Genomic DNA, 27,942 nt, shown 5'->3' on the forward strand with positions numbered 1-27,942 from the left:
CTGTCCCTGTGAACGCCAACAGGACCCTTTTAGATGCTGCCCTTCCCGAGCCTGCTGCTCCTCACCAGCATTCTGGACCCAAACACAGTGCCAGGTTGTGATTCCCAGGTAGGTTGCTAGCGGCAGCAGAGGTCAGCACTGGCTTCTGTGGCATCCTTGGAACTTTTTCTTGTAGTTGACTTCTACAGGTGAAGAAACATTTGGCTTCATGGCTAGACATTATTGGAATTAATTTTCCACTAGTTCTTATGCTACTGAATGTTGAGTATTGTTGCCTTTGAAACTGTCACATTATTCTGAGGAACTAGATCTAATTGCCACCTCTTTAATATATTTCTCTTAGTATTTCTGTGGCTTTTTAATTTTGCCATGTATTCTTTCCTTTTCTGCCTTTTTTTTTGTTTTTCTTTTTTTTGGGGGGGGGGGGGTGTCCAAAGACCCTTCTGAATCTAAGTGCCTTGTTAGGAGCAAGCTAAAGAACAAAGCTGGGAGTGAAGCTTCACTGCTGTGTACTGAATTTCTTATTACTGGAGCCTGGAATTTGGGCTGAGGGGGAAAAGTGTGGGTGGCTGGGTGGAGATGCAGCCACGGGGGTTTGCTTCCACAGGTGTAATAGTCTGCAAGGGAAGAGACGAAGCAGAGAGAGACATGTATAGACAGGGTCTGGCGAGCGGGATACAAACGAGAGAGCAACCCTGGAAAGGTCCTGGCTGCGGCCTGCCGGGGGCAACCAGGTCCAGGACGGGTCCCGAGCCGGGGGCGCGCAGTGGGGACCGGCGCCTCCCCTGCGCCCCGCCCCCTCCGCGCGCTCCCGTGCTCCGGGGATGCGGCTCGTCCTTCCTGGCGGGAAGTGACGGGGCCGCTCCGGGAGGAAGTGACGCGCGTGGCGTGCGGGCCCGGAGCGGTGTTGGGGGGGGCTCGGACAAGATGGCCGGATCCACAGGTCTGTGAGAGGGGGGGGGGGGCGGGCCCGGCAGAGCGCCGCGCTGGGATCGCGCTTGGGAGGCGCCCCCGCAAGGGCGGGGGGGGGGGGGGCGGGTGGGGGGGGGGGGGGGGGGGGGGGGGGGGAAGCTGCCTCCGACGGGAGAGACCCGAGTGGGGAGGAGTTTTCTTCTGACAGGGGGAAAAGGAAAGCTGCAGGGGCGCCGGGCCAGGTTATCACAGAATCACAGGATCAGTTAGGTTGGAAAAGACCTCCGAGATCGTCGAGTCCAACCTGTGACCGAACACCTCCATGTCAACTTGACCATGGCACTCAGTGCCACGTCCAGCCTTTCCTTAAACACCTCCAGGGACGGTGACTCCACCACCTCCCTGGGCAGCCCATTCCAGTGTCTAATCTGTGAAGAAATTCCTTCTAATTCAGTTATGCCCTGGGCCCGATCCCTCCCGTCCTTAGGGCGGGGACATCCTTGTGAGAGCCCGGCAAGGGGGACGAGAGGTGGGAGAAAGGGCTCCGGGCTGTGTAATGAACGTCGTGAGGTGTCGGGGGAGGGAAGATTTTACCTGCCAAGAGGCAGGAATGGACGGAACGCCTGTGCGCATGGGGAATGGAGGAGATGTCGGCAGCTTGGTAAAAATGCTGTAGGAAAGAAAGATTTGTATGAAAGGTTTGTCCCGGTGTACCATTGGGTGAATATAGAAGCTGTGGTATAGCAGTATCTAAAATAAAGCATTGTCTCTTTCCCCTCTTGATGCAAGAGAAAAGGTGTCAGGCCTGTCCAGTGTTTTGGGGCAAAGATACTTCACTTCGGTGGTTACTGCAGCATGGTGGGAAGGAGGAGTGGAGCACCTTGCTCTCTTCCCCTAGAGGGCCATTGGAGCCAAAGGGTCTCTCGTAGGCAAGTGAAGGGCAAAGAGCTGAAAGTCATCCTAGGAAGCCCATACCAGCAACCAGGATAACGTGCTGAGCATTTGCGTGGCGGAATATTGTGGGAGGTGGTGGCAAAGAAAGGGACAAGAATATTGCTTCAGGTACTAAATGTAGAGGTTTAAGAAGCACAATTGTACTGTTTCATTTCATGAGAGCCTTGAAATACAACAAGACCTTTCCCCCAGTGCTAAAATCTGAAGTCTTCAGGGCCTCATTTTCTCTGCTGTCACCCCTGAGACTTTATAAGTAGGATTGACAGAGCTCAGGACAGAGGAATGAATTGACCTCAGCAGTCAGTCTAGGGTGAATGTTGGCCCCTAATTTATTTCTACTGGTCCACTGGATCATTGAGGGATTGGGACTATAAGAAAATATAGAAGAAACATCTGTATGGTTCAACTGGTCTTGGTACCTTACTGTAGGTTCTGCAAAGAGAGCTTGGGCAGATTTTTTTTGTTTTTAGGGCTAGGAGTGTTTTCTCCACTTGGTAATAAGACTTTGGGGATATGGGATTTCCAGAGTGGTATTTGTTAAGGTTACATCACTTTGGGGCATGGAGTAGCTTTTGCAACTCTGTGAACGAGCAGTCCAAAGTCATAGATATTGCCTATGATAAACTGAGCCAGAATGGATGTATTACAGAAACTTAAGGATTTGCTCATCTGTGAATTACTGCATTTTATTGATTATTTTTTTTTAACTTTTTTCCTGGTGTCTTGAGTTTAAAAGGGTTTTATTACTAGTTTTATTATGGAGCAACACTGAAAAACTTCAGCTAGTGTATAGGTTTGGCCTGAAATTTCCTGTAATACACCAGGAAGCAAAATTGGTTTAGGTCATGTGTATTGATTACTGGTATTTGGCATCACAGTCCATTCAATCTGGGTGGTGTAAAATATAAGTCACTAAAAATTTGTATAGTGAAAAAAGCTGGTTTTGTCATACTTCATATTCATAAATATTTTTTAACTGAACTTTGATAGTTTTACTACTGTGAATGCTCTTCACAGTCTTACAAGTGTTATTTTAAAATCTGTGTACAATTAACGGGGGTTGGTTTTGACTTAGCCACACTCAAAGTTTATAAAAAGTGGGAGATGTAGGAAACTCTTTATACATGTATCTGCTCCAAACAATAAAGTGCTAGTACTGCATGTACGCATTGTTCAAGAAATTAAATTAAACTAACTCATTTTGGTAAAATGAAGCAGGCAGACCAAATTATCAATGAAACTGCTAGGAAAATTAGTCAGGGCTTCTAAAACAAAGTACTTATTCTAGTGGAGAAAATACTGTGACTGTTTATTGGTATACTCATAGATGAGAGGTGGGAGGGATGTTTGTTTTGTTCTTTCCACACAGTATGCAGAAATTCAGATTTTTAAGACTTCACCCAGAACTGCTCTTGCCAGGAAGCTGTGGAGGAGGGAAGGGAATGATTTACCATAGACTTAACTTTGATGTAGACTTAAAATTTTATTCTAGGTGCTCTGTGACTTTAATCTACTCTTGCTATAAAGTTCAACTTCATCCTTCTTTATTTCAGAAAAAAAAAAAAAAGACTGTTTTGATTGCATGAAGTCCAGGAATGAAATTCTAGCCCCAAGGAAGTCAACAGCAAAACTTTTAGTAAGGTCAACTGTCTTAGTTTTATCCCAGAAATTCCTTTCCTGGGCTCGCTAGTTCTTTGAACAGTAAAAATTAAAAAGTTATGTACCTTTAACAGCAGATAAATTAGTTTGAAAATAGCTGTTCTTTAATGTGTGGTAAAGAAACTTTATGTATCAATGTTATGTTGCCGTCAAATAAGTATCTTACCTGCTTTCTAAAATCACTTACAATGAGTAATTTTACACATAGATACTGCACGTACTAGAAATGGATATTTATGAGCTGTAGTTTGATCTTCTGTTATTGCAACCCCTTCTGCTTGAAGCTGGATCTGGGTTGTTTGTGCGGGTACTGCTGGAGGTCTGCTAAAACAAGTCAGTTTATTAAAGAAAAGAGCAGCTATTGTTGATGCAATCAACCAGTTTCATATCAGTTAGCTGGAGATACTTTCTGTTAATCTCTTTGAAAATACAAAGAGATTGAACTAGGTTCAAGTTCCGTAATTCACTAAAGCATACCATTTAAACATCTCTTGTGTCTCTTGAGAAAAAGAAACAGATAAAAAAACGTAATTAAAAGGAGTTAATTCAAGAGTTAATTTCATCAGTTCCATAATTTGGGTTTCACTTAATATTACCTTATGTGTATAGGATATGTGTGTATATATATATATATATCTCTAAAATGTGAATGTTTCCTAAAAGCAGTGGTTGTGCCACTAAGTGGTTAGAACTTAGGCGTGAAAAGGTGAGAATTAAGGTAGCAGTGCCAAATGCTGTGCTGTAACTATCGGCTGCTATAGCTTCTGTCTCCTTTCCCTTCAACCAAGAGCTTCACTAGCCTGGGGGAGGGGGAATAGGGCTGAGTTAATGAAAATTCTCCTTGGTTTGCTGAAACTGTGTACTTGGGGAAGAAAAAATCGACTGATCTACGGTGAGAATTACATGTCAGATTCCTGATTTACTTCTAGTACGTAGTCACAAACAATCTCTTTCGAAAGTGTGCTTAATGTCTTTGAAGGTATACGGCTAGATCCCAGTGAAGTGTTTTTCTGTAAAATCCATACTTCTCATTTCCAGTTATTCTAATAGTTAAAGGTGAATCAGTTTCTCTGTGTAACTTATGTTGCCCATGCAAAAATATATTTCCTTTTGAATTTGTAGATGATTGATTCTCTGAGTATAAATGGCACAATGCACAATACCAGTGCCTTATTTTGTTTTTTACTTCTGTTTGCAAACATTTAGTGGTGGTGGAAGGAGTTCTAAGTGTGCTTGACTACAGCAAAAGTGAGCTTAAAACTGAAGGGCTGGAAGTGATCTTGAGTGCATTCAGTCTAATTCCCTGAATTGTGAGGCAAGGACTGAGTGTATCTTTCCTGATGATTGAGGGGTTTGTGGTTGTTGTTGGATTTGTTTTGTTTTGAAAGCTTTCCTCCCCCTCCTCCCTAAAATCCTCTGTTGAAAAATATTCCATAATATGAGATAGGGTTTTGCAATACTTTCTCTTAAATCCTTTGAAACCCTTCTCCATTCCAAATCAAGCTGATGTCTGCCTGTTCTGTGCCTGGTAGAATAGATTGATGGAACACCATACCCTGTTTGGAGACACGTACATATTAAAGAGCCATTCAGAGGAGTAATAACGGGATGTATACTTAAGTGGGATGTAGAAGCAATGTTTTGAAGACTGTTTTTTCCATGGAGGAGATGTGGTATAATTTAAGCTTTGTATGCGGAAAACTTGTGTGTTGAACTCTGCACAGGTGGTTTTCTCTTTTCCTCTGACCTATTCAATGTTTGTTTCCTCCCTCTTTTTTTTCTTATGGAGGAAATAGTTGTCTATTTTCTCTCTAGTATGTTTTACCTTCAAGGATCTATTACTCCCTTCCCTTTTGTCTTTTATGCCTCCACCACATTGTTCATTTACCCAGAACCTGTCCGAGAAGTCAGTTTAAGAGCTTTTTAGAATTTTACAGTCCTCAAAGTTTGTTCTGTGAATTTACAATGTGAACTCTGTAAGCACAGACTTCTTGAAGCTGTAAGTAATCAGACAAAACAAAAGAAGTAAAATACTGTGTTCTCTGAGGCAGCAAGCACTCTCTGTGGAGCATTTTTCCGTCCTGTACTGTGTACAAGGAATTGAAACTGTGACTATTTTGCTGCTTATAAACATCTTGGCGAGCCACAAATAGTTTTGATGTGCTTCGGCTGGGTTGAGAACAGTCTAGGTTGCACATGGCTTTTAAACTATGTATAGACCACCAGTTCTTTCCAACTTTGGGGCATATATAGGAAAGGTACTCTTGTTTCTTCTCAGAGCTTTGCCTGTATCATTGTCCTGTCTTTGTTCCTGGTGTTTCATAACTCTGTCTTTAAATACAAACCCACTTATGTCTTTTTGCCACAATAGCTATGTAAGAGTCTGCTGAACAGGCAAAGCACCTTACTCCTGTGATAAAAAAGTGGCCTACTTTGTAATCTTCTATTTGTTTAAGAGCTTGTTTGAAATTCAAGGATGCTATCAGACACAGTATTGAAGCCCATTATCTAAACTCTTCTGTACAATCCTGGAAAATTTTAGCCTGGGTAAAGGTACAACACACAGAGTTTCAGGAAGATATGCCTTTCAGCGACTGGAGGCAGATGGTCCAGTACTATAAATTTAAGCACGCATGAGAAGGCTTCTCATATAAGAATTAGATTTCCAAGTCTTGTAAGTAGCTGGTAGAATTGAATTACATAAATATTTGCTAGTGTCTGTGTTTTGCCTTATGGAAGATCTTTCCAAAGGCAGTGTTAAATACATACTGTGAAACTGTTCAGCCTCATTTTGTTGACAGACCCTTCCTCCTCTCTCTCCCCCTACTCTTTTTATCTCCATTATTATCTCTTCTATCTATTATTTTTTATTATTCTCTAGACTATTATCTCTTTTTTACTATAGCTTGTACTTCATCCTTACTGAAACTTAATGTAAAGTACTGCCTCAGCTTTAGCTACTCTTGTCACTTAGGTTTTGTTGCCTTGCTGTCTCAGCTATCCTATGGGAATCCTCAGATCATGGAAAGACAAGAATGTGCTATGCAGAAAGCATTCAAAGTAGTCTTGATTGAAGCTGTACTTGGAAGGGTTTTGCTCTATGTTATTCTGTCCAAAAGAATGTTTTTCTTTGTATTTTTTCATTTGGAATACACTAATGAGATATAATTCAAACAATATTTTGAATTACTGACTGTGAAGCTGTCAGACTGGTTCTGAATAACATGAGCTTCTGTTTTACAGCCTTTTCAAGAATGTGTGATGATTTAAGTGTGTGATTTTAAACTATTTATAGTTAGCATTTTGGAATGAGTGAAACCTTCAACGCTTAGAACTTCATAGTTTTAAATCCTTTATTTCAGAAGGATGAGACGCTTCAACTAGATTAAAAAAATTGTCAAATGTCTAGATAGACTTGGTATTCCCTTTTTAAAAATTGTTGTATTAGACACTGAAACAGCACAAAGAAAAAATCACCTCCTTTCACTGCATTTGTAACTATTCATAAACTGGATAGTTAAGTGAATTTGCAGTTTGCTTGAGTAAATCAGAAACAGTTTGCCCAATACATGTAAAAGTAGTGTCCTTTATTTATGATACCAGTGTAGTCTTACTAAAATGTCCAGTTTTATTCATATAACTAATAACTTTTCCAAAGAAGGAATTACAAGTTTTCTTTTTTTTCTCACTGAAGTGGAACCTGTGATCATGTAAACACTAAATAATTTGAACTTTTGAGTACCATGGCATATAGAAAATAGCAGGCTGAAATATGACTCACAAAAATAATGTAGGAAAATAATGGCAATTCTTTGTACTAAATATGTGGTGATTGGTACATTTGCTGATTATATACATAAGTGTATGCTCATGTGTATAACTGAAAGAATAACAATGGATCATGTTATTAGTTTTACGTAGATAAAAGATCTTTATATTTCAAACTGTGGGTAGGTGCTGAGTCATGTTGGAGAGGACCTTCATGGAAGTCTTAGAACAACTATTTGCTAGTCAATGACTTGTAACCTGTTTTAGACAGCTTTACAGCTTTGCTAAACTAAATCCCTGATGCTACTCATGTTATCTGGGTCACACATTATATTCTTAACTATTAAAGCAGACCCTGGGAAAGCTGTTTCATGAGATATTGGCCTCTGCTGGGTTCCTCTAGTCTCCCACTCCTTCTGCCCCTTTATCTGAAAAAAAAAGGTTTTTTGACATCATACTTTAAAAGATAGCTTAAAAAAAAATCTTTATTTTAAATCCATATTTCTCTCTGCCAACACAGTGTCAGGTTTAAGATGAAACTTTCAAAAATTGAGCCTATTTGCTGTTTTACATTTCCTTTAGCCTTTTTTGCCATTAGATGGCTTTGTGCTTTTAATAGTGGGGTAATTTGCATTAAACAAGTTTGGGGTTTAGCCTGTGCATTTCCACCCTTCACAGCCTTGATGTCAATTCATGAGTTATTTAGTGACTTTAGCTGTTTAATACCTATGTGGTTTTTCTTATAGTTAAACACCACTGGACATGCAGTGTGTGAGTGGTCTTATTTATAACAATGGTCTTATTTATAGCAAAAAACTTGCACTTAGATATAATATAGACTGATGCCACGTAGAATGAATGCCACTAATATTAGTGCAAATATTTAAAATTACTTTTAAGCAATTTATACCAATTATCTTTGGGGACTACAATCCAGTTTAGTGGGTTTTATACTATAGTTTTCTGTTGGCGTGGTACGTTTTTTTAATATTTTTTTTTGATGATGTATTTTAATTACTTAAAACACGTTGTGTGGGAACTTCTGGAGGTTGTTTGGTTTTGGGTTTTTTCCCCCTCTCTTTTTTTGCTAAGAGTTTGCTCAGGCCTTCTGTTTTGTAGTCTTACAGCATTCGTATCTGTAGTGGAGCGAGGTTCTTCATTAGTGTAATTTTTATGAGCTCCATTAGTCATTCCATGCCAGCAGCAGTTGTTGCATCCTTGCTAACAAAGCTGAGTTCAGTCAGGGTTTCTTCTCTCAGATCTGGACTATATTCTGTGTGTGCACATATCCAGTCTTAAGTACTCTGTACATCTGCTCACTGGTGTACAAATGATGACTCTTATGCTTATTTGCTGATGTACCTTGTACAACTTTAGGATCTGTAGGGTATTGTTCCATAAAAAAGCCAGGAGGGTGAAGAAGGCATGTGAAAGTTGGACTGCAGAAGTTGGGGATTGGAGGTTTTTGGTGAGATACAAGTCTTGGTAAGGAGAGATGGGAAAATGGGAATGGGAAAATCTTGCTGGAGTTTTTGGGAGATTGGCTCCTCCGTGGTTGCTGGCCAGAAAGTGGCGCAGCTCTGATCAGGTAGTTAATGGCAGCTGCTTCTCCATCTGCTGCTTTTTTCACAAAGGTAAGGGAAAAGGGGAAAAGGAGGGGAGAGAGGAGTGGCCATGAGCATGGTTAGAAGTGAATAAAAAATAAACAGATGCGATGTGTTTTCCTGGGGCACAGTGACCATCTCAGGAAGAATGCTGTTACAAGGCTGCTGTCAGTAAATAATCTGATGAATTATGGGACAGAATTGGTAGAACTCAAAGTTACTAAGGAGAACTTTGCTCACTTCCTTCTAGTTACTCAGGCAAGATAAAAGACGAGAGGAGTTAGGTGAAGATGCCTTGATAATGGAGCTATTTGTTTTGCTAATAGTTTCTCACACTTAAAAACATAATTAATAAAACCTAAACCTGCACAAAATTTTTCCTAAAATGTTGCACATTTGGAATGCTCACTCTGCTGGAGAAGTGTTGTTGGAGGTCTCGCCAATCTTAGTGCGAAACCAACAGCAACCGAAACACACTGAATAAACTGATGTTGCTTTTATGGTTTTGATGTGCTGAGATGTCTTACCCCAGCATCAAGATTTGTGGTTTAAGCCATTTTAACGTGTGTTTGTAAATCAGGTTCATGTTTATGACACCCCAGCCACTAGTGGCTAGATCTGTAGAAATTAATTTCTTCCCTTCCCACCCCCCAGACTAAATAAATTTTAATGCTGATCATATATTGAAAGGTTTATTATGATTTTCTGGTGCCTAAATACACTTCTTTTTTTTTTTAATTAAATGTAAGCATTAAATTAAAAATGTAATTTTTAATTAAGAATTAAATTTGTAAAGCAAATTGCTGTCACCATCTCTCCATTCTTGTAAGGCCATCCATCATTTTATACCATATTCTTTATTTTGTGAGTGCAGCTGATAAGATGTATGTGAAAGGTAAATGAGATAACTGGTTACCACAAGTTGCTTTTGAGGTGAGCTCAGTCATGAAAGTGGGAGCTGACAGGTACTGGACCATACCTGTGCAGAGTTTTCATTCAGGGTTGATATTCTGCCTTCCTCTAAGTGTGCAGGTATAAAGTAAGTTCTGTTTTCCTTTGAAGACCTGTTCTGTATTTGGCAGCTCAGCTCAAAGTGTGAGGTGGACCATCTTAAGTTGCATTAAGTGCAAATTTTAACTCAGTGCAACTAAAACTACTACTGAAACATGCAAATATCATTCTGTTTAGAATTTATAATTTTCAGTTATTATTGCTAGTAGATAAGTAATAGTGTCTCAGTATTATGAATGTGCACATGAAATGGAAAGCAAGGTGAAAAAAATCTGATTCTGTAAATCTGTGTTTTGTCTTTACTGTTTGGTTTTTTTTTTTTAACACTTGTGTTTTTGCCTTACCCTAAAGAAATAAATATCCCTATACCCTTCAGCCCTTTTCCCCTCCACCAAAACGTGAATGCAGGGTTGCAGTATTAACATAGTTTCTCATTAGCTGCCTTCTTAATATAAGGCATAAGAATGTTTGTGGCTGTGGCTAGACTCAAATATAAAGGAAGTTCCTATGAAAGTTATTTTCATGCTGCCTAACTCTATTTCTGGACTATGTCTGTTAAGAAAGATACTAACAAATGTAAGATTTCACTTAAGTGAAATAAATAGAAATTATCACCAGTGTGATTCTAAAAATGATTAATACTTTGGTTAGCTTTAACCAAAAATTAGGTTTTAAGATGAAGGCCTTCACACTGCTATGACTCTTTCTTGGCTCATGCTGGGAAATGTTTCTTAGGAAGTAGCATGATCTTCGTATGAAAAAAACAGAACCCAAAAACTGATGAAATGCATACTTAAACTTCAAGGTAGTTCCTAGATTCTCACATCTTCCTTGAAGTTCTTTCAGCCTGGGTGCTTTCAGTTTATTTAATTTCAAATATTATAAAAGGAAAAAGAAGTTAACCAGTTACAGGGCTGCTGCATAGTCATGTGTTTTATATATGTATGCATATGTTTTAGTCCTGCAAGGAAGTGCAATAGGCCATTCAGTTCTTACCAGTCCTGTTGAGTACAGGTGATTTCTTTAATTCTTGCAAGATGGCAGTTTTCTTATGTTCAGTGTTGCAGCAAAACTGGCTGTAAATTACAATGAACATTGAACTCATTGAATAAATGCCTGTGTGCTCTATAGTGTTCACTGATGTACATCTGTTTACTTGAGCTGTGAAAACTTACCTGCTACTCATCTCTTATTAATTCTTCACATTAGCTGTCGTTTGTTCCTTCCTCTTAGGATGAATAGTTTCTTTTTACATGGAAACGAATTTTTATCTGATTATGTCAGAGTTGTTTTTCTTCTTGAACTTCTGTTCCTAGGAGACTTCCACAAGTAAGCATAGTTAGGTTGGTCTTCATGATTCTGCAGATCTGGTGTTGCTTACAACTTTGCCAGTTGCAGACAGTAGTGACACTGTTCAATTGATCTGATGTAGTGCATACTTCAGACACTAGCAAAATGGAGAAGAAAGCATCCAAGATCATTGTTGGTTTTGAAGGATTGCCCATGATCAGTTTTGGTAGCACAGAGGGGTCTCTGTAATCTCTTTTCTTTTTATATCATCTGTCAGTACAGAGTGGCTTTAAGTCCTTCCGTTTTCGTTCGTAGAAATGCATCTCCTTGGTTTTCTGTGTCAAAATCAATGATATCTGAATGTTCTTTGGAAAAAATTATACTTACATTATATGGATATTTCATCCATACCTGCTAAAATTGATTAGTTTCTTATTCACGATCCTGACTGATGTGTGTGGACCACATGTTGTTGCTAAATACCTTCGTTTTACCAAAGATATTTAAGATAACATAGTATAGGACTTCCCCAATTTAAACTCAAAACTGTTAATGCAGATTATTCTGTTGCTTGAATTTCATTGCTTTGGGACACACTGAAGGAAAGTAGAGAAAAATAGCGTACAGTAAACACAGCTTTATGAATACAACCAATATACAGGATTATGACTTTGAATTTTACTGAAATATATTGAAACTTTCTTGGAAAGCAGTTCAAGGAAGTGGGGTGTGCCTGTAATTCTGAGAAAGCAGAAGTTTCAATTAACAGAAATATCAAGATGTATCAAACTCGTATAATGACGACAGCTTTTTCAGTGCAAGTTCACTGTGTATTTGGTAGTGCATGGTTGGGTTGATTCCAGGTGCAGCAGCAATGTTTTGAATGGATGTTTTTGTAGTTAAGGGAAAAAATGTATTTCTTTTAATTGGAAATGTCTATTTACCTTGAACAAGAATCATGTTGTTGTCTTGGTTATTGGAAACAGTGCTTTACTATGTGTGTAGTAACATACTTGATTTAAAACAACAGCAATGACAACAACAAAGTTCACTGTTGAATTGCTGCATTCTGCTACTAATGCCAGCAGTGGAGTTCTTTTGAAGACTAAACTCCCATGTGCAGCTTGGTTAATAGGCAAGTTACTAGAAATATTTCAGGGTTTTGGAGTCTGATTACTGTGATCAACCTCAGATAAATTGCAATGTCATTACAGTACACCTGGTACTACTTCTTGATAGGACGTTCCTGATATTAAGAAGCTTTTTTGAGTGTATTCACAGAACACTTTACCAGGCAGAAGAGTATGTGATGTAACTGATGAAACAAAAATATAGATCAGGTTTTTTATAAAGGTGGGTTTTTTTTGTTCCCAGAGAAGAATATCTTCCAAAAATTTATTTTCACAGATATATCTTTTGCAGCCATAATAGAATATGTTAGTATGTTACATGCCTGGGCCCTCTTTCCTCTCTTTGTGTATTGCTCATTTCAGGACCTATTTAAGGCTTTGGTTTTATGTTCTTTTTGTGGGTGTGTGGTGTGGTGGTGGTGTTAGTACAATATTTCATTTTCTTGCTTTATTTTGTCCAGAGCAAGATGAATTGTTCAGAGGCTGAAAGGAACCTGTTATTCTCTGTTTCTCTTTGTGATTTTTTTTCTTCCTCCCCCTGCCCCAGGAGATAAAATATTATGGCTTAGGATTTGCAAGGCTGACATCCTTCCCCCGTTTCCCTACCCTTAAGAAATACTTTTTGCCAGCCTGAAGCTGATAAATGGGGTTTTGAGAGTTTTTCTCTTTGTTTCCAAGCTAGATATACACTTTCAGTTTCTGTTAGCTGGAAGACAGTGGGCAAGAGCTAACTCATCTTCAGAATTGTTCACACTACAGTCTTTTCCTGACATAGCTATCTCCATCAGGAAGAATAGCATCCCTGACAGTATCCTAGCTGTGTTGACATATAATTTCCTGATATAGCTTGCTCTTGCATCTGTATTAGGATTTGTTTTTATAGCTGTCTTGGGGAGTGTTGGTAGTGTGGAGTATGCTGATTTAACTATGGTAAAAGAGTCCTGGTACTGATGTAATTTTCAGGAGTGATTGAAGACAAGAGCTAAGGGAGATTTTAAGATAAACTGAATGTTGGTATGGATATTGTAGTAGACAGTTATTCTAAAAAAATAGATTTGGTTGTAACAGAAGACCTCGTACTTTAGGCTCTGACCCAGTCTATGAATAATGAGGGTTATTGTTCCCTTTTATAAGCTGCTGGGAGAAGAGTGTAGGTTATCCCACTCCTACCTGTTACACAGCAAGGAATCATTTGATGTGTGGGGAGCTCGGACTCTCAGCTGTGTTTGAAGGAGTGTGTCCATGTGAATTGTTTAAAAATGTGATTAGTATATCCAGTGTGTTCCGTCAGATTTGACATAAGTGCGATTGTGTGTTCTGTCTTGATGCTGATTAAGTCTCTGTACTAATGGGTGATGTGACATTACCAACTGTGGAACTGAGGCGTGACATTTTAGCAAGAACAGGTCTATTCAGGCAATTCACCTTTATTGCTCCAGTGAAAGTTCTTGGTCCTGCTAATGGATACTAAAGATTCCTTTTTTTTTTGTCCTGATTTTTTTTTTCCCCCAATTATACAGATTCTGGATAAAAGCAGAGCTCTAACTTCTTTTCTGACTTGTGTTTTGTGATAATGTATTTCCTGCTTCTATTAATTTGGTAGTTTACAATGTAATGTCTGAAGTAGCTCCATATGTATGAAAATAGGCCCTCATGCTTAAATTAAGGTCTTTATTTACCTTTATTGCTTTTATTCTCTTCTTACTGATCCAAAATATTAAATTAACTGATAATTTCATGGAGTTCTAATGGGTACCAGTTTCTATAGTCCAGTTTCATGATTAAATGTTTAAATTAAAAACCATTGGTATATGTAAGCATGAGTGAATGTTGTTTGTTTTGTTTGTGTAAATGAAACATGTTTACTTCAACTGTTTGTGAAAATTTGGTAAAAGTTGTTTGACAGTTCCTGAGACAGTTTGGGGGCAGGTGAATCAGGAGTTTATTTGTCAGTAAAATCCACAGTGAGGTGAGCTTTGCAGATAAAGGGAAGGAAGGCTAGGGGCGTGTTGCTTTTTTTCTGTTTCCTCATCTGGATGAGCCCATCTCTATTTTCATATGGAGAGCTTTAGTCTGTCATTGCAAATAGCTGTGCTAGAAGCAGTGCTGGATTAGAGACAAAACTACAAGTTGTGTATGCACTGTTGACTCAAATGTTGTAGGACTGTGTAAGTTTCTGAAAGAGAACCTTTTTGAACATATCTTTGGTCCAGTTATAATTGAGAACTAAGATTCTTTTTTCTGGGAGTTTTTTAGTGAGTTGGAATCTTGTTAGGGTGGTATGCTTTGTTATTGTTGATGGGGCTTTTTTTGGTGTATTTTTTTAACACTAGGTGGTTTTACTCTTATTTTTAACTTCAGAACAGTGTTTTACTACCTAGTTTAAGCACTGATAAGAATGTTAGTTTGAGGAGCCTGGCACTTGCTCTAAGATGTTTGTCTCTTTTCAGTTAGATCTAAGTTATTTTCTGGAGATGCTCTGGAGATTTCCCAAGTCCTTCCCTTCTCCCCTTGGGCAATTAGGGGAACTAGTGAGCACAGATATTGTAGTGGAAAAAATGCGATGAACACAGGTCAGTTAGCCATAAGGGGTTCTTATTTTCCTGTAAGTGTCATCTCCTACAGTTTGGTACGCTGAGTTCAATTTTATGGAACAACTGAATCAGTCCAGTGGCTTTTTGTCAAAGAAAGCTTTTTTGTCCCCACACCCATGGTATTGCAAAGGATGGCACTGAGGAGACACAGCAGTCAGCTCTGGTATTTGCTGATCTTTCTTCCTGAGTCAATTCCATTGATTAACTGGTTGGATTTGATTTTTTGCCTGAAGGAAAAACAGCTTTTTGCTAAATTGGTGTGACAATTTGGCTAATAGAGGAGTCTGGTTAGTGCAAGAACAACAGAGTTCTGGGAGAAGGCATGGAACCTCCAGGCAATGAGCAGTTGGGTCATCTCAGCTGTACTGAAAGGTGATAACAGGTGATCAGAAAGAAACTGTTTGGTACCATCTTTTATGTGGTTTTTAAAGAGCTAAACTGTAAATCAGAAGTTCTGCAGTCTGAGCAGCCACTGGAGAAGTTTAAGGTAATGATTGGATGCTAAAGTACATGGGGTTTGGGGGCGGGGGTTGTTGTGGGTGTTTTTTGAGGCTCCACATACCAATCAGGAGCTATTCAGTCATGTGATGCAAAATAAGAAGTTAAGTAGAATTTTATCATGCTGGTAGACTCAACTCTAGAGAATGTATGAATCTGGAGCAGAAGTAAAAACTTTGTGCTTTATAATAGTGTGATAGAAGCATGATTCTCAGTTCTCGTCTCTGATCTGAATTAGATACGTAAGTCATCAGAAGTCAGGAATGGGCAAATGAATTTAAATGAAGGTTTTTAAAAGGATCTGTGTCAAAGTATTGAGAAGTGATCTGCTCCTTGATGTACTGTGCTAGTGCTTGCAGGTAGTAGCACGTGAACTGTTATCTGTAAAAATAAGCTTCTATATATTTTTACATTGAGGTTGTCTCAGTTTTTGCTGCCATGACTGCACTTTAATGCTAGTACTTGACAGATCTCTCTGTGAGCTGGGCTGATTTGTTAAGCTGTAGAAGACTAACCAAAATGTGTAATTTTCTGCTCAGTTAGCAAGCAGAAGTACCTCATTATGGGCTCAAATGAGTGGCAATACCAAAGCAGGAAGGTGAGGCCATACATGAATGACTTAATTTCCTTGCACTGTCCTGACAATATATACTCTTAATGCTTTCTGATGGGAATTTGGAGAACTTGGAGACAATAGTTTCTGAAATTTTTAGGAACATCTCCCTAGTCTGTGTGACTGAAAAAAAAAAAGTTTTAAACATAATATAAGAGAAATCATAGTTAAGCAAGATAAGCTGTTTGCTGAAAGGTATGTGTATCTGTCCTGGTCCATATACTGCATATTGACTAAATAATGTATACTCTTGCTCTTAGTTTTCTTTCATAGAGACTGCTTGGAATACAGACTAGGTAATGTAGAACCTGAAATCCCAGTGACTGAATAATGGATATGAAAAATGGTTTTCTTTGACCTCCATCTTTTTCAAACTTGCTAACAACACTGCGTGTGCCCAGGCTTAAGTTTTAGTTTTATAGAGCACCTGGATTCTTCCAGTACTAGAAAAGATCTCTAGTAAAAATCATGGAAAGAACTTCAGCTGTAAGTAGCTGTAAGAAAGATTACAGAGCTATAAGCAACTATGAGAAAATGGAAGTCTTATGGTATTATAATATGGCTACTACATCATTGTGCGTATTTTATTTGAAAGTAAAAGCATTCCATGATTGCAGACACAAGTGTTAATTAGCTTTTTTCCCTACATCAGTGCTGAAGTACCATTTTAGCTTCTGTGATGTAAAGCAATTAACCATCCAGTTGTTTAATACCAATCAGTATCTGCCTGTTTTCATGTATAATAATAAAAATCCAGTAACTATAATTTGGTGAGTATATTAGTTTTCTCTCTTTTAAGGCAGTACATCTTCAAATTCTATTGTGAATGTGTCATTATCTCTCTCTAACAACTTAATCAGTGTTTCCGTGTTTATTTTTTTTCCTCTGGTAAGTGACAATATTAATCACTAGATTAAAAAATGCTTGATTTTCAGTTTGTTTGCAGATATTAGAGTGTTTTGTTGGGTTTTTAAAAAATAGCTCAAGTGAAAATGTTTCAATCTTTCTCTTACAGTTTACATTTATTAAGATAATCTGTCTTAAATGTTGCATTCTGTAATTATTTTTTGAGTAGAATTGCCATATCAATTTTATGTGGATTCTAGTTGATTAGAACTTGACAGACAGTGAGTTGATTTTGAAATGTACTGTTTCTAAATGGTACTGTGCTTGGGAAAGAAGATCTGAATTAAGCCATCTCAAACTAAAGAAAGCTCTCTTATTTTCTCTTTTATGGCTTATATTGGTAGTAACTACCTTCCAGTGAAGCAGTTAGTTACTTCAAAGCAATCTGAGTGCTAAATGAACTCATTTGACTTTGAAAATATATTCAGCAGTTGCCAGTGTGTAATATATAAAAGCAATGAAATTGTTTCCTTTTTCCTTAATGTGAGGAGAATTACATTTTCCCCTTTTCTCTAGTTAAAGTACCTCGTAATTTTCGCTTGTTGGAAGAACTTGAAGAAGGGCAGAAGGGAGTAGGTGATGGCACAGTAAGCTGGGGCCTTGAAGATGATGAAGATATGACACTCACCAGATGGACGGGAATGATTATTGGGCCACCGAGGGTAAGTGTGATGGATTAATAAGTTTGTAGGCAATACAAAATGCAAAAAAATGTTACTTTTCTACACCATAAAGGAATTAGTTGAAATTCAATGTATGAAATTGTAGAAATGCTATATATTCCTGTTAGAATTCTTCACTTTCAGGCATGTTAGTGTTTTCAGTCTAGCCTTCCCTGTTTCTGCAGCTGGCTGTAAAAGCCACTTGTGATTTGAGACTTATTTTACTGTTAGGAATATATTCATTCTGTATTTCCACTATTACTGCACGGAAGTGTACACCAATAATACAATAAACAGATAGCTGTCTTTCCACAGTTTGTCATATGTGCCTGGTAGTTTCAATTTTGTAGTAAACTGGCAATATATTTTCAACTTTTACAAGTTTTATCAAGTAGTCTTTCAGTATAGCACTGCCAGTGTTTCAGTTGAATCACGCCTGAAGACTAAGCGGCTTTTAATTACCTCTGATAGTTAAAGTGTATGCACAAAGCTCAAATCCTTCTGACCTTTGAAGTTCTGTAGAATGTCATTTAGATTGATAAAACCTGCAAGAGAAGTAATCATCTCTTGTATCTATCTGCCTCATCAGATGCAAGTGGAGACACTTTTACTTATAGGCGCACTTTCTCATGAGTTGCAATATGATACAAACGTTCAGTGTGTAAATGAGACTTTTAAATGACTAAGTAGCATATGTCTTTCACTGCTAGCATGAGGTTACTGTCTGTGGATGCTTCCGTGCTACAGGGCTTGTTGAAACAACTGTCCAGGACAAGAACCAAGACCAGAACTTGGCCTCAGTGAAGACAGTGCCTTTCAGAGTAACAGAGTTCCAGAGTTAGATTCAGTGTAATTCAAGCTCCTTTTCGAAGTCAGTTAGTTCCAACTTGCAGCAGACTGTTATGAACACTTGAATAATTGTTGTGAGCTCCTAAGATTTGAGTGGGAGAGGACAAATTTAAAATATAAGCATAATGATTGTATGCTTTGGATGCTAACTTCTGTGGAATCAGTGTTTGAATACATTTTGAAGAAACTTTGTAGTGTTATGGATTTGGATAAGAACTCTCAGATTTGAGCTAGCTGAAGTAGTGTCTTCCTGACTCTCCAAAAAGCCTCCAGAACTGCCTGTGACTGGTTTCTTATTTGACCTAAGGTAGACTACTCCATATCTTTGAGGGGAGTGATTATTGTATAGCATCCCATTTGTTTTAAAAAAGTAACGAACTCAACCGAGTTTGGTATGCGCTGTTAATTCTGGTCAATTTGTATTTCTGTCATTTTATTTTTTTAATGAGAAAGAATGCATGCAGATAATATCTTGTACCATATCAGGGACTTGCAGTCTTGCTGATAGAATGGCTGGCAGTACGCAGTGATTGTAGAAAGTGGAAGCCACCAGTTCCCAAGCCGGTGATGGCATCTTGAGAGGAATTGCATATCCACTTTCAGTGTTTGTAAAAGATGGGTGGGTTTTTGAATTGACTGAGTTACACAGGTGGTGCAGTAAGGCAAAACACAGAGTAAGTTATTGATACTGTCCACAGCATGAAGTTCTTCTCATAGGTGGCTTCTCTAGGGCTGTGCAAAAATTGCTTATCAGGGTTTTTTTCTTGCTTCAATTGAAAGGTGACCGGCATTCGTGGAGGAGGGTAAGATTTGTTTTGGATTTGAAGGAAACATTTTTCTGACCCCCAGAAAATGGGGCTTTAGGCTTTTTTGGAAGCTGACAAGGGATGCTTGGCTCCCAGTAAAACAATGACTTGATAAACTCAGCAAAATTGAGAAGCCACCTGGATACAAATAAGGGAATGAGAATGAGTGCTGTTCTTGGAATTTTTCAGAGTTTTGAGCAGTATATATACATTTTGGCCTGTTTCCACTATAACAAAAAGTATCCCTCTATGGGAAAGTAAATTGTTTTAGCTGAGTGAATAATGAGAATTTTTGTTAATATTTTCTTGCTGTGCTACCAGCTGTGTTACCTGTAGCAGGACAAGATGACTTGTATTGGGCCTTTAGCTTTTAATCATAAAATGAGAATGTTAAGGGTTGGAAGGGACCTTAAAGATCATCTAGTCCCAGCACCCCCTTTGCCCCCCCCCAATCCTGCCAAGGCCTTACCCAGCCTGGCCTTGAACACTGCCAGGGTTGAGACATCCACAACCTCCCTGGGTAACCTGTTCCATTGTCTCACCACCCTCACAGTAATGGGAAAGAATCATAGAAAACCTTTTGTATTGCCTTGTTTCTTTCTGACCCACTTGCTGCTCAGTTTCTATGCCTTCTCAAAATTATGGTACACAGTTAGGGTGGTTTAGTTAGGGTGTTTTAGTAGTCCTGTTTCCATTCTGCCTTTTAATTGACCACAGAGTGGACTGTGGTTTGGTAACTTGGCTTCGTGGTTGATACTTCTACTTGGAGTGATGGCTGGCTGATGCACAACAGCTTAAAGATGCTGCTTTTGGAAAGTTCAGAGGCATGTTACTGCTTTTGGTTCGTGTTGGCTGTATCTGTTGTGCCAATAGAAAGACAGGTGTAGAAAGTTGCTTTATCTTCCTGTTAGAGCACAGAAGTGTGTGCATCAGTGACCAGCAAAGCCACTGATCCTTGGCATGGTCTACTTGAAAAGATTAAAAAAGATAGAACCATATCTAATTTTAATGTGACTTTCTCAAAATATACTTGCATTTAGAATTATCTGCTCTCTGGTCACTCGGGAATGACATCTGCAAGCTAGCAGTCACTTTATTGTCCAAAGTTCATAAATCCTCCAGTAAACCAAGCATCTTATATATTTTCCATAGTGTTAATTACTTGCAGAATGTTTCTTTTGCAGATCCTTTTTTTATCTTGTTCTTGGTTGTATCTTGAGTTATCCATCTTTCTCCATTTCCAGTTTTTTTGCAGTGTTAGATATTTCATTACAGGAGAAAGTGGTAGTTTTCCTAAAGATTATTGATTTCTCTCAGCCCTGTACTATTCCAATGTTGTTTTGAGAATGCAGGTGGGTAGAAAGGATGAGAGCAAATGTGATGTAAAGAAAGAATTGTATTGTGTTAAAACTTGTGTATGGAATAGTCAATAGGTAGTATAATTTGCACATAATCCTGAACTCATCAATAAAACAGTGGAGTATCAGTCAGTAATCCAAGATCTTCAGTTTGTACACAGTATTAACAAATTTATATTTATTTCATATTTCTTGAACTTTATTCTTCTCGCCTTTACTCTGCTTTTTAAAAAATCAGTAATATTTAGCGTTCAGTAAAGTGCATTAGTCTGTTTTTTTGCCTTCTAGACAAACTATGAAAACAGAATATACAGTCTGAAAGTAGAGTGTGGACCTAAATATCCAGAAGCACCTCCTACAGTTAGATTTGTAACTAAAATTAATATGAATGGAATAAATAATTCCAATGGAATGGTAAGTTGAAATGGTAAGATCAACCATGTTCTTAATTTATATTATAAAGTATTTCTGTGAAAAACTCAGGTGAGGAATATGCATTTTGGACAGAGTTTTCATATTTAATTTTTATAATATAAGTACTGTTTTAAATTGAATTTTTGTGGCCTACTACTTCAAATCTTTGTGGCTCTTAGTGGCTTATCAATGAGACAAGCATTATTTATAGTACTGAGACAGTTTTTTCTTTTAAATGAAAATGAAAGTTTTAGTTTTGAATGGGAAAACAATTAGTGTTTAAGCTGTGTGTAGATGTTTCCCTTGTAATACTTTTACAAAAGGGGATTTATAACAGGAATATTACAAACTTTTTCAGATTTTTTCCATTAATGAAAAATGGAAGTTGTTTCTGATGAGACTCAATCCCGATGTATTAACTCGCCTTTAATGAACTGGTGTATTTATATACTTGTTTTCTTTATACTGACTTTATTCAGATCCAAGGTGATTCTGAGCTTCAGTCTTAAGATCTTTTGGTATAGATGGTAATCGCTTTCATTTTAAAGATCAGTTTGCAATAAGTTAGTTGCACTGATCCTGCACTTAAGATGGGATGAGTTCATGTACGTGAGCAATGGCAGCAGCTCAAATAAGTTTGTTACTCAGCTAGTCACTAAGTACTTTAATCCTGTGAGTAAGCCTGAGGTACCCCATTGCTCAGTGAAAGGAGGTGTGAGCTGTCTTGCCTTTACAGTGGTATATACATATATCAGCAGGAAATGCAATAACATATCACACTTGTCTGTGTGTACATTTGCCTTTAGTGAATGCAAAGTAACTGGGTTAGGGTTACATTAGGGAGGAGTCAAAGACCATCTTTGGATTTTAAATAATTTGCAAAAACTAAAAGAAAGGTGGACTTTCATTGCTGTAATTAATAGTACTGAAATGTGAAACTTTAAGTTTCTAAATGACTGTAGTGGAGGGAGAGGTTCTCAAGGGTTCTTTTGAGCTATGGTAGTGTTCTGGTTGGTCATCCAAAGCCAGTGCACTAACACTTCAGAAATAATCTAAAATTACTTTGAAAATACTTTTATGTAGCCAACAATGTTACTCTGCCTGAAGATCTTGTCAAAATTACTATCTGTCAACAGATGCCTTTCATCACAGCTGTGGCTTGTTGCCTAAGTTTATGTGTTTATTGCATTGTCATTAGCAGAAACTTTCAATTTGGAATGCAGCAGAGCTTTTGACGTGTTTATAGTATGTGGGTTTTGTACCTCTTCCTAGTAACATGGATGACTCTGAATTGGTAGAGAAGCATGCCCTTCCTTCTTCATCTCTACCTGCCTCAGAGTGTAGGTGTTGGTTTTTGGAAGCAGGATCTCAGAATTGTAGAGCCTGAAGGCTCATGTTTACTGAGCCAGTTGACTTGAGCTTTTGTTTGGAGAAGTCTGTGCTCCTCAGCTTGCTGAGGGTGAATACTGTGACAGGAGATCCACCTGGTCATTCTGAAAGCACTGTAAAAATTGAGTCATCGCTACAAGAAAATTTGATTTTAATAAGTTCAAATCTTATACAAAACCTTCATTCATTTTTTCCTCACCAGTTCTATAAACTTGTGCATCATATGAAGGATTTGCTATGCAAATGCATAACTTTTTTTTTAAAAATGAATTTAAATAGGACTAAATAATATTTTTAATGAAAAGTTTTCATAAGTAATGAATCTAAAACACATATATTACCTAATCCTTAATGTGCCAATTGTCCCAGTGGCTTGCATTTAATCTTATTTTGCCTTTGTGCTCATTAGAGAAACTGTGAGATAAAGGGGGTTCAGCATCCCAGAACAGTTCATGTTGCTGCTTCCTGGTAGTTTCTTCTTGTTTCTTTCAAACTGTTCTCCCACTTTCTGGTCATCTTTCATTTATTAGATCACAAGTCGTTTGTTGCATTCTTTGAACGAATGGCAGGCTTTCATCTTCAGACATGTTCTACTATCCGTGCTTCTCCATGCGCCCTATTTTTTGACATGTGGCCAGCTTTTGATCACATTGCTTATGGATGTCACAAAGAAGTTGGTGACTTGCAGAAAAGAGACATGAGAGAAATGGCAGCTGTAATTGTGTGTCTTTGCAGATCATGCTCAAAACATTTGTAACGTTGTTAAGGTAGGCTTTACAGGAGATGTGTGCCAATTAACACCTGAGGAAAAGTAGGACCCCCCTGTGAGTTTAGAGGGTGATAATTTCTGTTGAGTTAGAGTGTGAGTGGTGGAGGGGAAAGGTGGATAAGTGCTAGTCACTGGGGCTCTAAGGAAAGTAGTCTCATACTGCCTTGTTGGCAGTGGTTCTCAACCTTCTTGACTTACAAATCCCTTTTACACTTTGCATGAAAAGTATGTGTGTGTAATGAATTTATTAATACTGACAGGTCCAACTTTATTGACTTTTTGATTGATTATTCTCTGAGAGAGGAGTTTTGCTTGTAAGTAACTTTTCTGTCAGCAGCGTATCTTTAGCGATCGCTGTCTGATAAATTTAGTGCAGGAAAGGAGAGGACTAGTTCAGGAGTATTTTATCTCAAAAGACTTAACTTAGGTGTTCTAAGGCACCCTGTTACATTATCTTTCTTATCTGCAAGTTTTTTGTGGTTTTCTTTTCAGTTTGCCTATGGAGCTGCTGCATTTGTATTCAGAATTATATTACTAAGGTCAGAAAAGCTAATCCAAGTACTTGTGTAGAGCTGGACAAAATGCCTTTATGTATTAATGGCATTACTGTTGTAAAACTAAGTTATCATTCATAATGCTGTAGGGTCTTTTCTCTTGGACACTTATGTATCCCATACTGATAAAACACAGATTGCATTCTGATGTGCTGTTTATTTTCCAATGTCTTTTGAGGTTGCCTGATTTTTCCATCTTTGAGAGCGCTCTTCAGCAGTCTGTCTTGAAGGACTTGCAATCACTTTTGTTCATTTAGATACCATTTACAGCTGGAAATACTTGTTTCCTTTAAAATCACTTGGGACGCTGTCAGCTACAACTCTGTAAGCTGCTGTCCAGTTACTGCTTTGAGTATGTTTATTGTAGACATTTGTTACCATTTGCTACTTGTTGAAGTTATTTGGAGCATTGTAGACACTGAATACTTTGCATCATTGTGTAAAATAGTTTGTTTTATTTTCAACTGTTTAGAAAAGAATGATGCATTATACATATTGCTTCTCCTGCTATTGTTTAAGGTTTCACAGTGGTCTACTCCCAGAATAAAGTAATCTTCAGATTGCAGTTTGCACGCAATGCAAATGTCTCCCACTGTGTCCCAGGGCACGTATTTGAATATTACCTAATGCTTTTGTGCGATTTGAACACAGTTTGTGTCACTCTTTTAAATGTCTTATCATTGTTCTTCATAAAGTGAGTTTATTGTGAATCACCTTGGAAATCAATTCTGCAACAGAGAAAACAGAACCTGAACCAAAATCTTCACTGCTGCAAGATGTTATGAAAGAAGTTGGTGACTTGCAGAAAAGAGACTTGAGATAAATAGCAACGAAAATGTCATGTTGCAGCAGTCTTTAGTCAGAAAACAACCATAACAATGTTAAAGCAGAATTTACAGTCTGTGAGTTTGTTGTTACAAATTCCCAGTCAAGAAAGACAAGCAGGAGGAACTTATAAGTGGTCAGCTCTCATGTTCCAGTCTATGTAGTATTGTATTGATTGAACAGCAGTAGTGACTGACTGCTATGTGCAGTAAATGAGGCAGATATACAGATTTGAGGGAGCCTACAAAGGCAAAGTTGAAGGAGAAGGAAGATGGTGTTAAAACAGAATGGCCAGACTGAAGATTGATGTTCATTTCTGTAGTCCCAGAACAACTACCTTTCCAGGCATTTTGACTCTTATCTACCACACTAAACCAAATACTCCTTTAAAAAAGTAGTAATAGTACAGGAATTACAGTGTTAACTTTCAAAACCTTTCTGTATTAGCTCATACACCTGTGTATTTTAAAATGGCATGATGCTTCTGCATAATAGTGCTTTTCTTTTGATGCTATTTTTCTTCCTAATTTATTAAATGTTTGCAATAATTATTAAGTAATCTGTCTGCCTTTCATACTCTAGTTTGATGATATGCTGTCTTAGGCAACTCTACTGACTGTAAGGGGTTCCAGATTCTGAGCAGAACATTATTTGTGTGAAAAGAAATGCTTTTTAGTACTGAGCTGTGAACAAGATCAAGGATCCTACTTAGAGACTTCTTTCCAAGGTGTTTTTTTTAAACTGGATTGGTTCCGTCAGTTCAGTTCAGAAAGTAGCTCCCCGTACATTGCATGGTTCACCTGAGCTGATAGGGAGTAGCACAGTTAAATGAACAAGTGACTAGTGAGAGGGAGCAGAAGTTTCTTGGGTTAGTACTGCTGCCCAGGCCAGCACATTGTTAAACCTTGGCCCCAGCTTCCTCCTACAAAAAGGTTTAGTCTCATCCGGTGTTCTGAAAATAGCCTCACTTCGAATAATCTAGAAATAAGACATCTGTATTAACATTCTTATTTCTGATTACAAGTGTTTTTTCTTTCAGCTTGCACTTAAGATGGAATAAGAAACTTCCTGATGTTTTATGCTGTCTAAATCACAAACCAGTGGTTTCCCTTACTTTTATAGCCATGTGGGCTGCCCATGCTGCTCTGCCAGTGGAATTCAGTAGCCCCATTCCTGCCCATGGGCCTGCTTTGCAATTGCACGACTGTAGACCCCTCTGTGTTGTTAAGTTCCTCTGTGCAGAGGCTGGGACTTAACCTGCTGCCAAAACAATTCCCAGGATGACTTTCAATTGCTGACTTTCCTATGGAAACCTCCCTGTTATAATATAATTGTGTAAATTGTCCCACAGGTTTTATAAACGCATAGGAGAAGTCCCATGTCCTTTCCTTTCAGTTCATATTCAAGTTGGTAAGTGATGTACAGTAATCTTCACGGCTCCGTAAGATGACTTACTGTAAGAAGGATGCAAAGAACTAAGAAATGTCCAGGCATTATGGATCAGTTATTTCAGTATTTCAAGACATTTCTTAGTATATGTAGCGACTCTAGAGGTGTCAGAAGCACCATGTAATAGCAATGTGAAATAAATCACTAACAATACTTGTAGTGAGGAAAAAACAAGGGAAATGTACCTTTACAAAAGTATTCTACGGACTCTTGTGTGGCAGGTTCTTTTAAAGAACTGAGGAATACCCAGGTGCTTGTATTAGCATAGTGAAGGTGGTTATTTGTTTCTTTTTTGGGGGTAATTTGAAAAAAAAACCCTATAACTTTTACTAAATAGCAACTCCAGTTTTGCAGTGAACCGGTTGCTGATGCCCTCCTCCCTCCCTACTTTCCTTCTCACTAATATTAGTAGCAGCACAGATGGAAGGGTCCACCTGCATGGATTTCATTACAGAATCTGTATTTGTGTGTAAGTATGTGATTGTTTTCCTTAAAATATTGTATGAACACAGGGACTTTATGCCACAGAGAAAGTGTCAGGGAATGCTTAGAACGTTTCTTAGAGCAATTAGGTCAACAACAGTTATTTATGTAGAGATTTTATGTTCCATCATAACTTAGATTTCTTTCTTCTTTTCCCAGGTGGATGCACGGAGCATACCAGTGTTAGCAAAATGGCAAAATTCATATAGCATTAAAGTTGTACTTCAAGAGCTAAGACGTCTAATGATGTCCAAAGAAAATATGAAGCTTCCACAACCTCCAGAGGGACAAACTTACAATAATTAATTTTAGCTGATTCTCAAACTTCTGTCTTAAAACAACAACCTTCTACTCATGTTAATGTCTTGATTAAATCTCACAATGCAAACACCCACACATTAATGAATTTCAGCTGGTATACATGACCTGGACATTTGTAAGAATATATAATATATGTATGCCCAATATGTTTTCAGGCACTATGGGAAAAAAAGGCAGCACAATTATTTTTTTTCTCTTATCGAGGCACTGTCATTTAAGCATAAGCCTGAAATAGCCTAAACTTGGAATTCAGGTTTTACAAGATGAAAGCATGACAGAAAGTGTCAGATTGCTGTGGAATAATATATGTTACTGAAAATAATCTCTGGAGAAGGCAAAATATAAATGGCATGCTTTATCCATCTTGCTTAGTAAAAGAGCTGCAATTAAATTTGTTTTAAGGTAGCAGGTACAGTGAATACCGTTGCTCATCTTGTTTTAATTTTGCAAGGGTGTGGGTGCCGACTACTAGTAGTGTCACAAAGTATGTTCAGGATTGTTTTGATACCTGTATTTATAAAGTGGGGGGATTAATTTCTGTTAAGCAGCTCCTGTGTTACATGTATCGGACATGACAAATATTTGTTTACAGTCTTTGTTCTAATAAACCATGCATTTAAGTTTTAGTGAAACAAAGGAAATGTATGGATATGTGATTGAGATTAAAGTTAGTCTTAAAATGTAAATAAAATGTGGAAAGTGTCTGAGGCTGTGCCATTTCTATAATAGTGATGTAATATATGTACAGTAAATTGCAGAAGTAGTGGAAAGCCAAACATAATATTGCTGCTGGTGTTACATGCACCTTTTGTCCTTATCACTTTTGTATGTTTAGTTTGCTTGAGAGGTCAAGAAATTCCATTTGTTGCAGGGGAGTAAGTTCTGTCATCTGCAGTATCACTTCTTTAGACAAACTTGCACTCTGTGTGTGTGTGTGTGTGTATATATATGTTATTTCAAAAAAACCCCCAAACCAAACTAAAAATAAAAACAAGGAAAAACCCCTTGCCTATGCACATCCCCTTTAGTTCCCCTCCATATTCTTTTGAGAAATGAGCATAACTTTCATTCTGCTTCCTTAACCTCTAAGCAGTTTTCAGACCACATTGCTGAAGTCTGTTCTA

The 27,942-nt window shown here is 38.0% G+C and overlaps 1 protein-coding gene across 2 annotated transcripts; it reads left to right on the forward strand.

The window, feature by feature from the left end:
- Positions 1-27,525, forward strand: UBE2V2 (ubiquitin conjugating enzyme E2 V2). 2 transcript variants are annotated; one of them, XM_027638575.1, is made up of 4 exons: positions 1-108; positions 17,456-17,601; positions 20,903-21,028; positions 26,657-27,525. In XM_027638575.1, exons 2-4 carry the CDS (start codon positions 17,557-17,559, stop codon positions 26,801-26,803), a joined length of 318 nt encoding a protein of 105 aa, XP_027494376.1. In that variant the 5' UTR covers positions 1-108; positions 17,456-17,556; the 3' UTR covers positions 26,804-27,525. The 2 variants fall into 2 exon arrangements, with proteins under 2 accessions (XP_027494376.1, XP_027494375.1); XM_027638574.1 differs by lacking the exon at positions 1-108 and adding an exon at positions 839-943.
- Positions 27,526-27,942: the final 417 nt, after the last annotated feature.

Source organism: Corapipo altera, unplaced genomic scaffold (genome assembly GCF_003945725.1).
Source record: "Corapipo altera isolate COAL_440 unplaced genomic scaffold, ASM394572v1 49, whole genome shotgun sequence".
NCBI classification, from domain to species: Eukaryota; Metazoa; Chordata; class Aves; order Passeriformes; family Pipridae; genus Corapipo; species Corapipo altera.

Excerpts from the sequence above, each read along its gene's own strand:
- UBE2V2 (XM_027638574.1), top strand. Across the intron at positions 17,602-20,902 it reads TGATTATTGGGCCACCGAGG|ACAAACTATGAAAACAGAAT; the intron begins GTAAGTGTGATG and ends TTTGCCTTCTAG. Across the intron at positions 21,029-26,656 it reads TAAATAATTCCAATGGAATG|GTGGATGCACGGAGCATACC; the intron begins GTAAGTTGAAAT and ends TTCTTTTCCCAG.